General features: G+C 44.9%; 1 protein-coding gene across 1 annotated transcript in view; it reads right to left on the bottom strand.

The window, feature by feature from the left end:
* Nucleotides 1-2,931: 2,931 nt before the first annotated feature.
* LAMB4 (laminin subunit beta 4) overlaps nucleotides 2,932-19,698 on the bottom strand; it is a 102,035-nt gene continuing 85,268 nt past the window's right edge. The window contains 5 exon segments of the mRNA XM_055301043.1: nucleotides 2,932-4,940; nucleotides 9,702-9,855; nucleotides 11,272-11,445; nucleotides 14,055-14,193; nucleotides 17,503-17,710. Coding sequence (XP_055157018.1) covers nucleotides 4,801-4,940; nucleotides 9,702-9,855; nucleotides 11,272-11,445; nucleotides 14,055-14,193; nucleotides 17,503-17,710 — 815 coding nt within the window. The 3' untranslated portion in view covers nucleotides 2,932-4,800.

Here is a 19,698-nt window from a genome sequence, read left to right as displayed (position 1 = left end):
CCTGGGCAGCCGTGTGCCCGTTTAGAAGGTGGAGGAGTTCTAGTCCCAGAAGGAAGAAGGACACCGGACAGCAGTTCTTTTGGTTTCCCCTCATTTTCCACCTTGGTGCTTTGGGCCCTTAACTGCTGGGCCTGAGCTGCCCGTCACCTGAGATTGGTTTCTAATTTAGGAGGAGATGGAATGGCTTCCTTAACAGACCACACCAGCTGCCTCATGGTGATGTTTCCTGATCTTCATTAATGGTTTGCTGATGAGACTAGCTGGTTTGCAAATGTTTCTGCCTGACCTCTGGTCACAGGGCTGCCCCACGTTTCCTGGCCACCCCAGTGTGTGTGACCGACCCAGTGCGCTGTCCGCTATCTTGCTCTCCCACCTTCAGAGTCATGGATCCCTATTATTGAGTCTTGCTGTCTCCGTCTCTGTAAGCCTGGCCCCTGCTCTCCTCCGTCTCAACCTTGGCTCTCTACCTCCTCCCCTTCACCCCACTCCTGCTCTGACACATGGAGTCTAGACTCAGTCTAGACTGCTCTATGCTGGCCCCTCACATGCCTCAAGAGACTTCCCAGTGCTTGGGTAGATGTCATGTTCACTCAACTCAAGTTTAGGAAACTATTTGAATAGTTGTAACAGAAGCAAAGAAAATGTATTCCCGTTGATGCAAGGCAGAGCCATGCGTTCTTCCGTGAAAACTGATGGAGCCTTCTTGATGCAAAGTACGTGGATCTATAACCAAGAGAGAGTGAAAACCTGACACTGTTCATAATTCTATCCAAATGCCTCATGGGCAAGACTTTACTCCCTGTACCTGACTTTGGGCTCCGATCTCTAAGGAAGTACGTTTTTACTAGATGACTTGACAGTTGCCCCGTTGAGTTGGAGTACATATGAATACCCAGCTGTTTCAGACTCCTCAGGCTTACAGAGAGGGAGGGTGGGAATTATCATTCTGATTGGGGTAACTGATCTCAACTCTTAATGAGAAATAGACCTTTTGTCACACAGTGGCAGCAGGGAGGGTGATGACTGCAGTCCAGACAGTCCTGTCCTGCCAAGTCCAAGGGCAAAACGTAATACAAGAGCACTCTGCCCCTATACTCGCAGGACCTTCCAAGACAGCATCCTCAGGAAAGAAGATCTGGGTCCATTTCCTTGATAAAGAGATGCTTGCTGAAGGCAGAGGGGAGATGGAATGAGTAAAGGGAAGGTGGGATGATGGAATCAATCCCAAGGCAACCTTATGAGGAGTTAACAGAAATGAAATCTGCAGTCTCCATCTGTGTTTCTCGTGTGATGCTTTGCGTGTACTCGCAGTTTTTATTATAAAATATAAAAATACATTTTATTCCCTTTTAAGTTCCCTTCTTTACCCCACTGCTCTACACTTGATGTGTGTTCGTGGTAAACTTCATCATCTTGATCATAAGTTGCAGTACATCAGAGACCAAATTTTAACAGAAAAGGAAGCAAGCCCAGCTGGATGCACTCAGCGAGTGACGGGACTTTGGGTTGGTTCCCTTGAAGACAGGGTGGATGTGCTCTCAGAGGGCTGCGTGGATGCAACATTGTTTTTGTTTTAGAATCAAACGTGGGATGAAGAATGTATCATGTTATGAGGAAAAGGTGGGCTATGATGGGCATTTGTAATTTTTTGATGCTTCACATCAAAATACTTCCCACCTTGGAAGATTCCAAAGATAGATGGAGGCAAAACTCCCTCCCACGACCAAAGCTGAGGGGGCAGATGTTCTGTTTTCTCTCCGGCAGCCAGCGCACATGAAGACGCTCAGGCAGTTGGATATCTTTCCCAGGGATTTTGAGTCATGGGCAAGCTGCAAGACCGTTGAGAGTTAATCAGATGGTACAGAGTGTCCAGTGTTAGCCTCTCACCTGAGTGCCCCTGAGGTGTGATCTTGAATATATTCCCAGATGTATAATTGCCCTTGGTTACATTTTTCCCTGTCATGTCTTCAAAGTTACGTGCTATTAGATTACCTTTAAATAAATTCCTCTCAGGATGCCCAGGTGGCTCAGCAGGTGAGCGTTTGCTTTTGGCTCAGGTTGTGATCCCGGGGGTCCTGGGATCGAGTCCCACATCAGGCTCCTTACAGGGGAGCCTGCTTCTCCCTCTGCCTGTGTCTCTGCCTCTCTGCCTGTGTATCTCATGAATACATAAATAAAATCCATAAAAAAAGAAATTCCTTTCTTGCATAATAAGCTCTTGTTAGTTTTCCACATTTGCATCCAAGAATCAGACTGGTAAAATCATAATATTTCATTGGTTTTTTATTGTTATTTGCATTCTTTGCATTTTTAATATCAGAAGCGCCACAACGAATTATTCACGAAGCTTTTCTCCCCCCGTATTTAAGATTATTTTCTTAATATACAGGTTCAGCTGGGTCTTAGATCTCGTGACACATTTTCAGATGCCTTTGCAATATGTAATGGATACTGTTTCACCAAATCTTTGCCTTGGTCACATCTTGAACAACAGATGCAGCAAGTAATAGAAGTTAGCAATGATTTATCTGAGGAAGAAGATTTTTCATGTATGTACATTTTTTAAAAGATAACCAAAGCTTATCATTTTAAACACCAAAGTTTAGAAGGCATACCACTTTTTAATGACAGTCTTTCCAAAGTGCATCATATCCTTCCTGACCTCCTCACACTGGAATCCCAGGTGGCCGGGAGGAGATGACGGGTTGATCTCGTCCTTGGCCTTGATTCCCTTGGTTACTGTGCTTTCCTTAGGGCTGGGGCATTTTTCTGCCCCACCCTTGGTCAGTAGGAGGACAGAATCTCCTCCTTCTTTAACCCTTTGCGCACTCTCTGGCTGTTACTTGTTTTTTTTTTTTTTTTGATTTAAATTTATTTATGATAGTCACAGAGAGAGAGAGAGAGAGAGAGAGAGAGAGAGAGAGAGGCAGAGACACGGGCAGAGGGAGAAGCAGGCTCCATGCACCGGGAGCCCGACGTGGGATTCGATCCCGGGTCTCCAGGACCGCGCCCTGGGCCAAAGGCAGGCGCCAAACCGCTGCGCCACCCAGGGATCCCTCTGGCTGTTACTTGTATAGTCTCCAACCACTGAAAAGGAAGAACAGTTGAGGGTTCCTATTGCAAACAGATAACGATGCTTGTCAAGTTAAGTCTATCGTCTGTCCAAGCATGGAAGTCAGTATCCTGATGGGAAGCCTGGAGTATCTTCCACCCTCTACACGGGAGAACACAACTTAGATTTTGTGATCGCCTATTTTCCAACTATGGTTCAGTTTGTGTGACATTTGTTGGTAGAAGTTTCCAGACATCAAAGTGCTGGGTAGATAGAGCATTGCAATCATACATTTCAAAAGAAATTTCTGGTGGGCTTTCCAGTAGAAAAAATTTCATTTCATTCTTCAGGATCTCCAGGGAAACTGCAATTCTCCTAAATAATATATGTTTTATGTATAATCCTAAAGCCCCTTCATTGAATTTTTAAACCCATTAAAAAAAGATTTTATTTATTTATTCATGAGAGACACACAGAGAGAGGCAGAGACATAGGCAGAGGGAGAAGCAGGCTCCATGCAGGGATGGGAGCCTGATGTGGGACTCGATCCCAGGACCCCGGGATCATGACCTGAGCCAAAGGCAGATGCTCAACCACCCACTGAGCCACCCAGACGACCCTAAACCCATTTTTTTTAATGAGTTAGTCCTTACGGGAAATGGCTCCAGCTGCTTTCCTCTTTTATATATCAATGTTGGCATCTATTATTTCTTATTCAAACACGTGGGGCCAAATCCCTTAAAATAATCCCTCTGAAGTATTGCTTTCACAAACAGAAGCAGTGTGCTCAGTTAATACATCCAGAAAAGGTTAATGTGAAATCATAGACTTATTTCAAAATGAGACAATTTCACACTAAACAATAACGAAAGGATTGCTGGTCTTTCAAAAATCAGTAGCAGATTTTACAGCAAAACTGCTTACAGACAAATTATGAAAAGTAGCTCAACATTTCTCTCTTTGAATATTGTTCCAGTGCCATTTGGGGCAAACAGAATTTTGATTGGGAGAATGAATAGAGAGGGAAGTGGGTGTAAAAACAAGTTGCATTTTGAATTGTATGCATTTTATTCAGAATAATCGTTTTATAGATAAAGCATATCCAAATAAAAAGAAAACACGGGACAATCTCGCCCACGGGACACGGTCCAGATTTATTCCATTCTAGTGCTAGAAACATTGATGTATTTGTGGCTTAATTTGCTTGCATTTATTTTTATTTTGTTTTATTGTGGTAAGAACATTGAATATAGATCTACCTTCCAAACACACTCTTAAGTATGCAATGCATTGTTGACCTTACACAATGTATAGCAGAACCCTGGAATTTATTTTACTTCACCAGAATTTTATGCCCATTGATTAGTAACCCATTGCCCCCCTGCCCCCCTCCCCTGGCAACTTATTTCACACTTAGGCTCACTTGACTGAAGTGATGATTAATGAATAGAATGCTTATTTATTTTGTACTTGTCACACGTAATAAATTATTTTTATGTGTTGGGAGGGAAAGGAAGGCAAGAAGAAAGGTTTCTGAAGCCAGAAACCGTGTCTCTACTTCCTCCTTTCTATTCCACGTGGAACAGCATTTGCTTGGCCCAGCTCAAATCCAGGGCAAGGAGCGGGGCTCCCGGAGGCAGAGGAGGCGGGGCTGACCATTGCCCTTTCCCCAGTTCAGCTCTGCTCCTGAAGCTTCTTTGTCAGATGCCAGAAAAGAAGGCACAGGTGACTTTGCACGTCACCTCTGCCTAACTGTAGCAAGTAGCATATTTATTTCCCTGCTCAGTGATCTCATTTTTAATGGCAACAACTTGATCTTCCAACTGTTTCAGTTGGTCAGCTTTTTCTTGTCTACTCAGCTGCAGATCTTGGATCTTCTTTTCTAAATCTGAAATAAGAAAATGAAGTAAAGGATAGACTCGGTTTTGGTGGATTCATCCTGGATACCCACCTTACGTGAAACACAGGGTTTTCTGTGCCTCTTAAAGGCATATTTAGTTTTGCATTTTGATTCAACAGACAAAAAATTAATTTTCACAAGACTCTTCAAAGTTTTCACACAAATCTGGGCAATGTGATGTTTTTGCCTAAAAAAATTGTATATCTAATGGCATTTATCAACATTAGTCTAAAGTTAGTTGGAATTTGTTAGAAATGAAAAGATGGATGACGAGCCTTGATTGGACTTGGTGAATATTTCCACAGGTTTGCTTGTGCTGTTTTAACTTTGCTTTTTAACATGTGCTCATCACTTTAGGGGTTCTCAGTCTTTCAATAAAAAAAAAGACTTCATTCTGCTCTGCTGATATTCAAGCCCCTGAAGAGTAAAAGCAACATGATGCCTTTCACTGTTAGCCATCCATCCATCCATATCCATTCTTCATACAACAAATACCTGGGAATTAGAGTAAACCCTAGCAAGGAGCCCATAAAGTCGTGGATGGAAGAGGTAGAGAGGGTGACAGTTAATGGTGTGAAGTCGCCTTAGAAAAAGAAACTGCCCTTAGGCAGAAGTGGAACTTCTTAAAGAAAGGAGGTAAATGTCCCACGTCACCTGGACAGGTCGCACCTGGACAATCCGAGGGAATTGACAAAGCTACCCTGTAGCATATGTTTAGAGGAAGAAGCCAGATTGCTGAAGAAATGTGAAACTGTCCCATGAACAAAAGACGAATTAACTGATGATGTTTTATATAGAGAAAGAAGATTCAGGGCATGTCCTGTAGTTATTTTCAAGCATTTGAGGGCTATGAAAGCAGAGGACATGTGTTTTTTGTCATCCTGAGGAAATAGAATGAAACCAGCAGGAGCAAGCTCCATGAAGGAAGACTTTGTCTGGAGATAAAGAACTTTCTAGCAGTCACAGCTGTTCAAAGAGAGAGCTGCTATGGGAGGTGGTGAGCATTCTGTCTCTAGGAACTTAAATATAGGTCCATTTGGGATTCAAAGGGAGATTCAGCACTGGCAGCGTTATTTGTACTAAAAGGATGAAAAGACCCCTGCGTTTCTACCACCGAAGTTAATGAGACTGTGCTGGTTACTCGTCCTTGGCCTGACCACATCCATTCTCCATCCCGCTCTGTCCTGGAAAGCTAGCCTCAGTGGATGACATCATCTGGCTCCCTGGATCTCTGGAGCGCATCCACACACTTGGCCACCAGACAGTTCTGAGAAGTGATGGGCGGGGCGGAGGGTGCACAGCTGTCCCTGTGGATCACAGGGCTCTGCAGTTTACCTCTCCACCTCTCCTCTCAGCCTGCAAGATGGGCCCCTGTCTTTGGCTCCAGCATTCAGAGAGCGACTTCAGAGCACTGGTCCTCCCGCTCTCCCTGTTCCTTGGGGCCCACGGGTGCTGATGGCTCCTCACTGCTGCGGATCGCACAGGACCTCCACACCCTTAGCGGATTCTCTGAATTCCTGGGTCTTTTGAAGAGGTCCTCCCACTCAGGAGCAGAGGGTATCTCCCCTTCCCCTCAAACCAGGTCCAGCTTTGCAGGTGGTTTTGACCAACAGAAAGTAGGAGAAATCAAGGCACAGGACCTCAAGGGCCTTACAGCTTCTGTGCTCGTTGTCATGGAACCCTGACACAAGCATGCTGTCAAGTGGCCTGGGATGAAAGGCCCTGTCCTGTGGAAAGGAGTCCCTAATCTCAGGCAAGCCCGGCCCCAGGCAGACCAGCCAGCTGAGCCCTCAGCTGAGAGCCCAGACCTTGCAGAACCACCCAGGCAACCCCCAGAAAAACAACACATGGTTGTTTTAAGCCCTTGAAGTTGGGGAGTGCTTTGTCATGCAGGGAATAGGTAACCCAGCCAACTCTCCTTACAAATATGTGATCCACAATTAGATTCAAGTGTGCTTCCTGTTTCTTGCTGGGACCCTGATGGGCATGAAGTTCTATGGGGGGACCCTGACTGTGGGCTGGGGCCCATTCTCTACTCTCTCTACCTTGACCCTACCAATGGAAGCAAAGGCTCCTCTCTGGGACTCCCTGGGCACTTCTTCCTAACAGGTGGAACTAGAGCATAGTCCCTGTGGCTCAGACCTTTCTCGAGTGGCAAAGTCAGGAAGGTGGCCAAACCAAGGCCTTTTTTTTTAGATTTTATTTACTTATTCATGAGAGACACAGAGAGAGGCAGAGACATAGGTAGAGGGAGAAGCAGGCTCCCTGCAGGGAGCCCGATGCAGGACTCGATCCAGGACCCTGGGATCACGCCCGGAGCTGAAGGCAGATGCTCTGACCACTGAGCCACCCGGGTGCCCCTCAAACCAAGGTCTTATTCTCCTACATTGTTGAACTGTGAAGACAGCTTTAAGAAGAACTCAAAAAGTGGAGTGCGTTATTTTAGACCTCTCTGAGAAGGCCCCTAACTTCTCTTCCAACCTAATTTCAAAAACTGTGAATGTTCTAGTCTATGGGACTAAGTGAAAACAATTTGGGTCTCAACATAAAGCACAAAACGGAAATAGTCTCCCCGGGCTTTGCTCCTACAGTTAGGACCAACAGACTTTTATGATATGGCCTATGGAGGGTTAAAAAAAATCTGTCTTTTTGAACTTTTCCTAGTAATTCCCTTTTAAAACTGTTAGGAAAATACTGAAAATAACAATTATGTAAATTATATAAATGTAAAAGATGTAAATTATATAAACAGGTATATACATGTAAAAAGCAGTGTTTGCTTCTTCACTCTCCCCCCACCCCAGAGATAACGAATGTTAACAGTTTGGTATGTATTTTTCCTAACTTTGGCTCACACCAGTGTTGCATTTTCATTTTTTTTTTTTACGTCGTGGGGATGATATGAATGGTTCTACTAAGGCCAAAGACTCATTTCATAACAAAGAAACATTATAAGTGAGGAGTCTTGGTTGTTTTAATATCCTGAGAGTTACTTATGTTCCAAATGAGTATGACTAACTTTAAAGTTTTAGAGGCAATAAATGCAACCAGAGGTAAAACTGGACCACTCATCATCTGATACTTCTTGATGATTTAAAGGTAATTAATAAGGGCATGAACTGCCCAGAAAAATCATGAGTACCCATTGTGGGAAAGAAGATTCTAATTAATTTTCTAATTGTGTGTTGTGTATTCTATGTTTACTATACTTGGCATGCATCAAAATCTCCATCTTTGATCAGAATCCTTGTCCAGGGATGCCTGGGTGGCTCAGGTCGTGATCCCGGGGTCCTGGGATCGAGTCCCACATGGGGCTCCCCGCAGGGAGCCTGCTTCTCTCTCTGCCTGCGTCTCTGCTTCTCTCTCTGTGTCTCTCATGAATAAATAAATAAAAATCTTTAAAAACAATCATTGTCCAAACTATGGTTCCTTCTGGAATACTGCCTAGGGATCTATATGAGATGACCAGTGCCTTGGAGTCGAGATCATACTGACTCTAAAACAGTTATTCGCACGGAAGGAGAAAATAAGAAGCATAGGTAAGGACAGGGTTCCTCAAGCTTCTCAACGTCCACACCATTAATATTCTGGGCAAAATATTTGCTCACTGTGGGACTCGAGTGGGACTGTCCTGTGCGGTATAGAATGTTTATTAGCATCCCTGGCCCCCATCCACTTGATGCTGGTTGTACACCCTAGTTGCGACAAGCAGAAATGGCTTCAGACACTTTTGTCTCCAGGGGAGGAGATAAAGTCACCCCTGGTTGAGAACCAGTGGGTTAGGTAAAGGGCATCTCTGGTTGAATGAAGTTTGTTGTGATGCACGCAGAGCGGAGGCTCCCTGAGACCCTCTGAAGTAGAACCATGCAAGTGGCTAGTTATATTGCAGTCTCCAAGGCTCTGACCCAATTCCTACTTCCTCGACTCAGTGGACTCCAAAGTGGTTGGACTGTGCCAATGATAAGTTGGTATAAATGCTACCAGGAAGGTGGAGGATTAGGTTATCGTCCACTTGGTGGAGCGTGTAATAGGATAGATAGAGCTCCCATAGGATCCAGCAATCCCCTTACTGGGTATATAGTGGAAGGAAATGAAATACAGATCTCGAAGAGAATCTGTGTTCCCATGTTCACAACGGACAAGAGATGAAAATAACCTGAGTGCCCGTCGATGGATAAGTGGATAAAGAAAATGTGGGGCGTGTGTAGCTGTGTGCGTATAAAATTCAACCATAAAAAAGAGAAGGAAATCCTCCCATTTGCAAAAACATAGATGAACCTGGAGGACACTATGCCAAGTGACAATAAGCCAGAGAGAGAGAGACAAATACCATATATATGATCTCACTTGTACATGGAATCTTAAAAAAAAAAAAAAACCCATCGAAGCAGAGAGTAGAAGAGTAGAGTGGAGGCCGGCAGGTGGGGGGAAGGGGAAAGGTTGGGAAAAGTTACAGACTTCCAGGTTTAAGAGGAGAAAGTTCAAAAAAAAAAGAGGAGAAAGTTCTGGGGATCAAATGGTCAGTGTGGTCCTGACTCGTTACGGTGTGAGTAGATCCTCAGCATTCCCACCAGGTGATGATCTTAATCGTGGTAATCATTTCACAATGCCGATGTCCATCGAATTTTCACCTCGTACACTTTATTTTTTTCTTTTTTTTTATGTTTTTTTTACATTGTATACTTTAAGTGTACACACTTTCCCCTGTCACCTCTACCTCCATAAAGTGGGAAGAAAAGAAGAGATTACCTGCTATTCTTCTTATCTTGTCCTCTGTATCCTCGGCCAGTTTCCCTGCCACGTCTTTTAGCCGTTCCACTCTTTCCCACGTCGCCTTGGTTAGTCCCATAGCGCTGGTCTTACGTTGAAGAACAGCATATTGGTTTTTCAGCTCTGCAAACTCCTGTAAGACAGCAGCGCTCCCATCACCAGAAAATATTTATAAAGCATGTGGCCATGCATGATAGTTGCCCGATACTGTTCATCAAAGGAGCAAGAGGACACCGTGATCCAGTCAATACGCTTGGGTTAACCCTGGTCCTTCCAACAGGACTTTTATTTGCATTTCTTTTTTCTGGAAAGAATCTCAGCTTTGATTAAAAATAAAATCGCTTTGTTGTAAAATAGCCCTAGCGGTCGTGATTCCGTGTGAAGGCAGTTAGTCATGGGGCACCAGTTGTGTGTCCCAAACTACTTAAGGTGAGAGATGCCATACTGAGGCCATCCTGCCCTTGACAAGTCTTGGGCTCAGCCGGGTGGGACAGCTACCAGGGCAGGACAAAGGGCAGAGTGGACGCTGAAGCTTTAGGTGCAAGGAGCACAAGGATGGGGGGCGGGGGGAGTACAAGTGTTAGTCTGAAGAGCTCCCTCGGCCTGAGAATGCAAATCTCAGGGGTGGGCCTGGGACAGCCTAGGACGTGGAACAGCTGAGTGAAGCCCAGGAAGGGAAATGGGGAGAGGGTGGGTGGGGAGTACCCATCCCAACCTCCCAACCCCTGTTCCATAGAGAATGTGCTCAACTCCCAAGTCCATGGAAATGAACCAGTGCGTTTTAGGAATGAAAAGCAAGAGAGGGCAGCCCCGGTGGCTCAGCGGTTTAGCGCCGCCTTCAGCCCAGGGCCTGATCCTGGAGACCTGGGATCAAGTCCCACGTCAGGCTCTCTGCTTGGAGCCTGTTTCTCCCGCTGCCTGTGTCTCTGACTCTCTCTGTGTGTCTCCCATGAATAAATAAATAAAATATTTAAAAAAAAGAAAGAAAAAAAAAAAGAAAAGCAAGAGAACGGACTCATTGTAAAAACACTCAAACCTTTTTCTTTTGCTACTATATGAACGCAACCAACCAGAGATGCCTGCTAGGAAAATGAGTTGATAGCTTCTTTCAGCAATCCGGATGAACCGGGTATTTTCCTGCAACAGTTTCATGAACTCACCCGGACTTCTGTAACTTGACCTATTCTCTTTGGCAGGTGACTTTCTCTCCTCGTTTTTCATTATAGGGGATGTGCCCCAACTAGCGTCAAGGGTAACCACTCCCAAGATAGACCGTCTAGAAGAAAGGTTTGCCGAGGATACCACTCCATAGTTCCCAGGAGGGATCTACTCTGGTCGGGGAGGAAGCACCCCGTCCCAACTTGGTCAAAGGCCTTCCGTCTTCCCTGGAGACAGCCCTCTGCTCCAGAAGAGACGTTGTGCTCTTGGGGATCCCTAGTAACACAGGCCATGAGCACACTCCAGCATGAACGGGACTGCTGGTAAAGCAGCTCCGTGTGTCTGCCCTTGGAGGGACCGGGGCTGGGGGGTGGGGGTGGCACTTAGTGACCTGCTCCAGGCCCCCGGCCTGGCGTTGGGCCCATGCAGCCTGAGCTGTCACCCGGGTGGCTCGCTCTCCAGTCCTTTGCAACGTGGTCCGCAGCCGGGAAAGCCCATCCTCCAGCTCTGAAGGCTGCTTTGCTAAGTCCAGCACATTCTTCGAGTCCTTGGCTTCCTTTTCAGCCTGTTGTTGATTTAAAGAGCAGAGAGGAGAAAGTGTCTTCATGTAACAAACAACAAGAAGACAAATGACATAATTACCCCTGGGGAAATAAGCTAGGTGCGAGCAGAAAGTAAATCATTCCTTCCATTTTTTTCCCTCTTCCATTAAAAACCACATTGTAATAAAATATTTCAGACCCACACGAGGATGCAAAAGCAAATGTGACACGTACCCATGCGCTCGGCCAGTGAGCTAAGGCTCCCCTCACACGCCCTCACCCTGTGAAGGTAAAACCACTACCCTGAATCGAAGATTTGTCATTCCATGTGCTTCTACATGCTTTTTTGCTATACTCCACAGTATTTCTAACACATGCGGTGTTTTTTTCTTTTCTTTTTTTTTTTCGGTGTTTTTTCCAACTTTGCACAAATATATGCTACTGTGTATTTCTGCAACTTGAATCGTAATTCAAAATTATGCTCCTACAGTTCTTGACTAATTTGCATGGCTGTTTATTCACTTTTAGCAACTTAAAGCATTCCATTGTTTGAACATAGTTTACATTTCTATTCTCCAGCTCATGCAGGTGGCTCCTGCATCCACAGAACAACAATGAACGCCTTATGCTTGTTTCTTATTTCCATGATTCTGTTTGTCACATCTAGAAGTCAGATCTGTCTGGTCAGCCGTTAGCTCTTGTATCTTGTTCTTTGGCCATAGCTTCGTCCCTTCTTTGATTTTTGTGAGCATAATGAACGTTCTGAATTTGTACTCTACATCCAGTAACAGATCCGCAGCCTCTTGCATTCTGATTCTGTCGTTTTACCGTTTCTGATGACTCTTGCTTGAGGCAATTTGTTCTTTTATGGGTTTGGGGAGGCATCTTAGAGGCTTGGTTTTGAGGTGCATTCCTTTGGAGGGGATTTCTGTTTGCCTCTGGCAGGCATCTATCTGCCAGGACCTCCTTAAGTAACATTTTTGGCTTGGGTTGTTGGGGCCACACAGGTGGTGTGACTTCTATCCTCGAACTCAAGTAAGCCAGCTTGCGGTTAGCGATGTTTAGTGAAGAATCTCACAAGTGAGGTGCACCTGCACCTCCCCTCGTGTGTGTGTGTGTGTGTGTGTGTGTGTGTGTGTGTGTGTGTGTAGGAGGAGGAGGAGGAGTTGTTGAACATTTCATTGAGGATTTTGCCTTTCCAGGCAGGGGTCTTAATCTCTCCATTTGTGGGCTTTGTTTTCTGTCTCTTATGCATGGCGAGCATTAAAACCAACAGCTCTCACACACCAGGGATTGGTGGATACCCTTTGCCTGCTGTCAGGTTCCTGTTTTAATGCCTCTCCAGATTCATACTTCCCCCGCCATTGTTGGCCTCTGAAAATTTCTTCCATTTCTTACTAATTCTGCTATGTATTAAAATTTTTAAAAAATATCCTAGCCAACATTTTTGGGCTTTTTTTCTACTAGGAGGGTTCCTTGGGAGCCCTACGTATACCGTATTTTAGAAATTTAAAAAAATTGAAAACCTTCTTGTGCCCTTGGACATATGACGAAGTCTTTTCTAGAGCACAAATCTATAAACTTTCTCTGCAAAGGACCAGATAGTAAAGGTTTTATACTCTGTGGCCCATGAAGTCTCTATTGCAACTACTCAGCTCTGCGCCCCCGTAGTGCAAAAGCAGCCACAGACAACATGTGGCTATATTCTAATAAAGCTTTTATGATTGTGGATTAAAAGAAGTTACTGCACCCATTTGGCCTCTGGGCTATATTTTGCCCTGCCCTGTTCTAGCATCTATGCGTCGAAGGGGAAAACCTGGAGGTCTTCTTTGTTTTTTGTTTCCTTTGCTACCCTATATTTGCAACCTGTTCACATATGGCCCTTTTATTTCCTGGTGCACTGCTTCATGTTCTATCACTTTCTCCTTTTCTTTTCAAAATGCATATATTTAGATCCAGAAAACCTGGCTGAAGAACAGAGACTGAGGCGCTGGCATTCTCTGGGGAAGGGGATGGACTGGAGGATGCAGCCTTGGAGGAAGCCACTTCACACAGCTTGGGACCAGGTCCCGACCCATCCTCCAACTGCCAGACTTCCTCTCTGGGATCCCTTATGTGGGTTAAACCATGGCCTGGCTCCCACCGAGCTCTGGGTGGAATGCTTTCTTTTGGGTAAGAGATCCTTTCAGTCTTAAGATACTCTGATGAGATTTCACACAAAACCTGGCAGTTACAGAAACCTGGCAACAATGAACTTCGTTTCTTTGCCTTGTGAGCTGTGACAAGTCTTTTACTTTCCCTGGAGTTGGAAGGGTTAAACTCCCTCCTCAACTCTACCTTTAATTAGCTGTGTGACCTTAGGCAAGTCACTTAACCTCCTCCAGGCTCAGTTTCCTCCTGTACAGGCCGATAGTAGCACCTGCTTCGTCCCCAGGAGGGGGTCGACAATGATGAAGTGAGGCCCTGAGAGCTCTGGGAACATCAATTAAATGCACAATACCACCGCTGTGTCATTTTATCCTATAATCATCCCATTAGACAGGTCAGGCAAGCATGACATTGGCACACAGAAAAACCAGGCTGTCTCCACATTCAAAATCTTTTTCAGATTAGTTTCAAAGAAGATAAATACCTGCAGTACGTTCTTTTTAATTTTTGTTATCTCCGCAGTCAGCTGCGTGATGGTGGTATTTATCCGTCCTTGGGTGACTTGAACTTGTTGCAATTTATTCAACGTTTTGTCAAGATTTAATAGAACATTTGCTGCTTCTCTAAGGTAGGATATTAACATGTCAGATCAGATAAATATACAATTATTCATTTGTTTCACCTTGGGAGTTCATTTGGCTCCACGAGAAAACTTGGCTGAATTATTTATAAAGTAAATGTAAATTACTCTGAAGCAAGGCAAAGTGCTGAAATCTTTATTTTGAGGAAGAGGTATGTTTAAATCCCAACAACAACGCATATATATGCATATCAAGTAGATACAGATTTCGCCAGATATGGAAATCAATAATACAGGTCTTATTTATTCTTAATTTGTCATAACCAGAGAGGCCTCAGGACCGTCACTGGCGAGCTCTGAACAAAATAACCATCCTCAGCCAATTCCAGTTCCCTCATTTCTCACACTTAAGCAACACTCTCTAAATCCTTACCGGAGTGGGGGTGGGATAGTTAAGAGGCTCCGCAGAGAGCAAAGAGAACCCAAAGCCCTGCGTTTCCAGGCTGTGTTTATTCAGGTTTATGTAAGCTCGGCTGACATTCTAGCTGCCAGGGGCCCAGGCCGAGGTTAAAATCACAAGCATTCCAAGAGATTGTCTATTTTACAGAAATTTGCTCACCTCAAGTCAACATTCACCAGATCCTCAGATCTGCGGGCTCAAAACCACTTTTGGAAGAATGTACCCAGTGAGTGAACTATCAGATAGGCCTTTGCAGGGGCGTAATCAGAAGTGCGTGTGGAGGAGCAAAACCTGCTTCGTTGCAAAACATCCCCTTTCCCATGCAACCCTACCTCTCCTCCTGGTGGCATCTCTCTTTGGCTTTTTAAGAAAGGATCCCTGGGTGGCTCAGCGGTTTAGCGCCTGCCTTTGGCCCAGGGCATGATCCTGGGGCCCTGAGATCGAATCCCACGTCGGGCTCCCTGCGTGGAGCCTGCTTCTCCCTCTGCCTGTGTCTCTGCCTCTCTCTCTCCCTCTCTGTGTGTCTCTCATGAATAAATAAAATATTTAAAAAATATTAAAAAATAATAATAAAAAATAAACAAGTGGCCTATTAAAAAAAAGTGTTGGGTAGCCAGGCGGGGGGGGGGGGGCTCAGTGGTTTAGTGCCACCTTCAGCCCAGGGTGTGATCCTGGAGACCCAGGATCGAGTCCCACATCGGGCTCCCTGCAGAGAGCCTGCTTCTCCCTCTGCCTGTGTCTCTGCCTCTCTCTCTGTGTCTCTCATGAATAAGTAAATAAAATCTTTAAATAAAAGAGGCTGGGGTTTTGTTTTGTTTTTTAAAGAGCCGTTTTAGGTTCACAGCAAAAAGGAGCAGAAGATGTAGAGTTCCCTTATACTCCCTGCCCCCCACCCCTGCAACGCACGGCCTCCCCAGTTATCAACACCCCTGCCAGATGGGATGGTTTGTTAGCGTTGATAAGCCTACATCGACCATCATAAACACCGAAGTCCAGAGTGTACGTTAGGGTTCACTCTTGGTGGTGTTCGTTATGTGAGTTTGGACAAATGTCTAATGACATGCCCATCATTCTAGTATCACACAGAGTATTTTGACGGTTCTAAAATTTCTCTCTGCTCCACCTATTCACTCATCCCTCCACTCAAGCCCTGGCCACTACTGATTTTTTTTTAATTTAATTTATTTATTCATGAGAGACATAGAGAGGCAGAGGCACAGGCAGAGGGAGAAGCAGGCTCCATGCAAGAAGCCTGATGCAGGACTCGATCCCAGGACCCCGGGATCATGCCCTGGGCCGAAGGCAGATGCTCAACCTCTGAGCCACCCAGGTGCCCCCACTACTGACCCTTTTTACCGTCTCCACAGTTACGGCTTTTCTCGAATATCCTATGGCCGAACCATATCATATGTGAGCTTCTCTTTCTATGCTTCTTTCTCTACAGTTATGGGAGGGGTTCAGGAAATTTCCTTTCTCATAACACCCCTCACCATATCTTTGTACTGTATTCTTTTTCCTTTAGATTTTCTTTAGATTTTCAATGTAGCTGCTTTTAGAGTAAATTGGGAGAATACCAAAACATAGAAGAAGGAGAAAGAGAAGGAGAAGAAGGAAAAGGGGAGGAAGAGAAAAGGAGGGGTGGGGAGGAGGAGGAGGAGGCAGCAACACACAAAAAAGAAAGAAATGTATCAGGAAGGGAAAAATCTACCACTAATCCTACCACCTCTTAAGATTTCAGCACATTCTAGCATTTTTGTCCTACAACTTTTTTTCTTTCCGTGACGGAGATCTTCTTCTACTTATAATCTGTCACCTTAACAGATTAGCAGTAACATTATCCTTGAAGAATCTCTGTGTGTTATTAAGAATCCTTCCCCAGCATCATTTTTTCTAATAGAATTTTTAAAGATTTTATTTATTCATTCATGAGAGACAGAGAGAGAAAGAGAGAGAGAGAGAGAGAGGCAGAGACACAGGCAGAGGGAGAAGCAAGCTCCATGCAGGGAGCCCGATGCGGGACTCGATCCCAAGTCTCCAGGATCGCGCCCTGGGCTGAAGGCAGGTGCTCAACCGCTGAGCCACCCAGGCTGCCCCCAGCATCATTTTTTAATAGCTGTGTGATCACCCTGCAGTTACTTACTCTTCCTGGTTAGAAGTAGTACAACGGGAAGGGAGTGGGCCTACAGAGGAGTCTGGAACGCTGCATGCACACAAGTGCGTCAGGACACAGTGCTGGCAGCTAAGGTCTCAGCTGCTGGGCGCCCTGACATGGTGATGTCACCACCATCCAACTGATCCCACAACTCTGACCCCCAGCACCCCCGTGCTCCTAAAAACACCAACCAAGATGCTTCTTCTGGTTTGCTTGGCTAAGTCCACAAGGCCAGAAGGAAGCAAGAGTTCATGAACTCTATGTACCGTATCTATAATTTCACTCCTGTGTCATTCCTGTTCGTTTCTTCTATTCCTCACCATCATATCTTTTTAGTGTAGACTTTTTAAGAAAAAATTCAGGTCCTCAAAATACTATTATGGTAAATTTAGAAAGTACCAGACTTAGGTAAACAAGAAAGGGAAAACACACCAGTATTCCTACCACGTGTTAAGTCTATGCTGGTATATGGCACCGATTGGTCTAAAGAGGGAACAGGCCACTTGAAAGGCGTTCCAAGTCTATAGCAGGTGGGAAATAAGCATCCCAACTCCTTGCCTCGCAATCCCCTGGCTTCCTGAGACCCCTGTAGACAGCTTGCCCCCCCCTTCCTTTGGGACTGAGCTACTGGGGGGTAATTTCATTTGAACATTAAATAGCTTGTCACACAACTATTTTTCAAATGGCCTGTTAGCAGATGGCCTGGGAGAGCAAGGTGAGAATATTCACACTGTACTTACTCGGCTCCCTTTGCCTTTAACAAAAGCTTTGGGGCTCCATCGACCGCTTTGCGCAGCCTGTCCTCATCTGTCCTGTAGTCCTCACAGAGCTGCATCACCTTCTGTATTTTGTCAAGTTCACTGGTTAGATTTTGTGATGTCGTTGGTAGGTGGACGTCAAGTACGCGATCTGCAACCTTCTCTATGTCCTCTGGAGGCACGTTTTCCTCTGAAATTGGAAGGTGGTTTTAGGTCATCGTGCCTCCTGGTTAAACACCGTATCTTGTAAACACAACCACCGCAAAGTCTAGGCAAAAGGTACGTGCACCTGATTCTGTGTCCCTAGAACACCAGGGTTCGATTGTCTACGTCCCGTAGGGTCCTCTTCACCCTCAGTGGTCCCTTCTCTGAAGAACCACCATTCGTGTAGTGCTGACTACATGCTGCACAAACACTTGTTGGAGAGCTGAAAACCTACAGACGTGGGACATTGTCTATGCTCTGCGAAACGTCCTCCTAAGTCCTTACATATGAATTCAAATGCAATTAAAGCGGTTAGACACCTGTCATGAAGATTCCAATATGATGAATGAGACCGTGGGGAAGCACCAGGTTGGGACTCGACAAAACTTGATTCTGATCCTGCGGGACATCAAAAAAGGCTCACAGCTGTCGCTCATCTGTCTAAACGGGCCACTCTATCTGATGCTGCCCCTCCGAGTCCTGTTTTGAGAAGGGAAGGCGACCACCCAGAGTAAAGGGCCGGATGGACAATGTGTCACAAGGAAACTGTTAAATACACCCCTTGCCCTGCTTTCCAGGAAAATAAAATTGGCCTTCCCTGAGAATTGAAGCAGGATCGCTGAAGAAGAATTGAAGAAGAAGATCGTTAGGGTTTGGGGTGATGACACTTGGTGACTCTCTGGCTCCCTACGGAGGTGTAACACTAAATCCTGGGCAGGGAGTTGGAGATCTAATCCTCAAGGAGTTGACCATCCAGGAGGGAATATAAGCCATTCCTTAGGAATACTGATCATATAAGAATAGAAAATGTTAAATAGAAAACCAAATGATAGGGGATCCACAGGGAGAAGAAAATATTTCAGGAAGAACCTCAGAAAGGCACATAAATTGAGCCTGGAGGTCAGCAGAAATTAAACCTGTGGAAATGTGGGGTGAAGGTGGGGGGAAAGGCATTCCAAACTGAGTGAACCCAGGAGCCAAAGGTTGGGTGCAGCAAGAAGCAGCACCCAGATCACTGTTGGCAGGAGAGTGGAGTTTAAATAGTGTGGGGGGGGCGAAGTCCCAAAAGGCGGGGAGCTCAGCTCCTGGAGCTCAGGGGCCTCTAACTGTGAGGCCTAGGAACTCGGAGTTCCTAGGAGGCCGTGGTCACCACAGATGGCTTTTAGCATTTGGTTGACACGCTGTGAGTATATATCCTTTTGGTAATCATCTTCACTTTAGCTGTTTTGTTTAATATAAAAAGAACATTTTATTTCCTGTCATGTTTTTGAAAAAAAAAAAAAAAAAGGAAACAAGTTTTTTTTTTTGTGAGTAAATTAGAAGCATGCTTTACACAGAATGTACTCTACTTGGAAGTTGACTCTTGAAACAAATAGTATTTAATTTTATAAAAAAGTCCTAATAAAAAGTGAATTTAATTGAACCACAGATTTGTCACCAAACATTTATTGGCATTTGTTATGAGATCATAAATTCAAAATTTTTATATGGGACTTTCTTTTTGTTTTTAAAAATTTTATTTATTTATTCATTAGAGACACACAGAGAGAGGCAGAGACATAGGCAGAGGGAGAAACAAGCTTCCCATGGGGAGCCTAATGCTGGCCTCAATCCCAGGACCCTGGGATCATGACCTGAGCCACCCAGGCATCCCTTATACGGGGCTTTCAGGAGAAGTGACACATTACTTTGTTCATGGGAATTCAGGCCACAAAGAAAATATTAGAATATTAGAAAATATTCAGAAGAGCTGAATAGTCTAGCCACCATACAATTTAATAATACCTTTATTTGGGCTTTATGGGAAGGATAGAGGAAAAGAAATTGGTGAGTAAGGGTACTGCTTTCCTGGTGACCAAGGGTCTTGGGGTCCAGACCAGAGACGTTTGTTTTATGGAATAGGATTTTTCCCTATGCCTAGTCTAATATTCGTTGTAATAATCTAGACACAGATTTGCTCTTTTTTATAGATTC

This window comes from Nyctereutes procyonoides, unplaced genomic scaffold (genome assembly GCF_905146905.1).
Source record: "Nyctereutes procyonoides isolate TBG_1078 unplaced genomic scaffold, NYPRO_anot_genome, whole genome shotgun sequence".
NCBI classification, from domain to species: Eukaryota; Metazoa; Chordata; class Mammalia; order Carnivora; family Canidae; genus Nyctereutes; species Nyctereutes procyonoides.
Note: the sequence above shows the minus strand (reverse complement) of the source record. Positions and strands in the feature narration are given on the sequence as shown.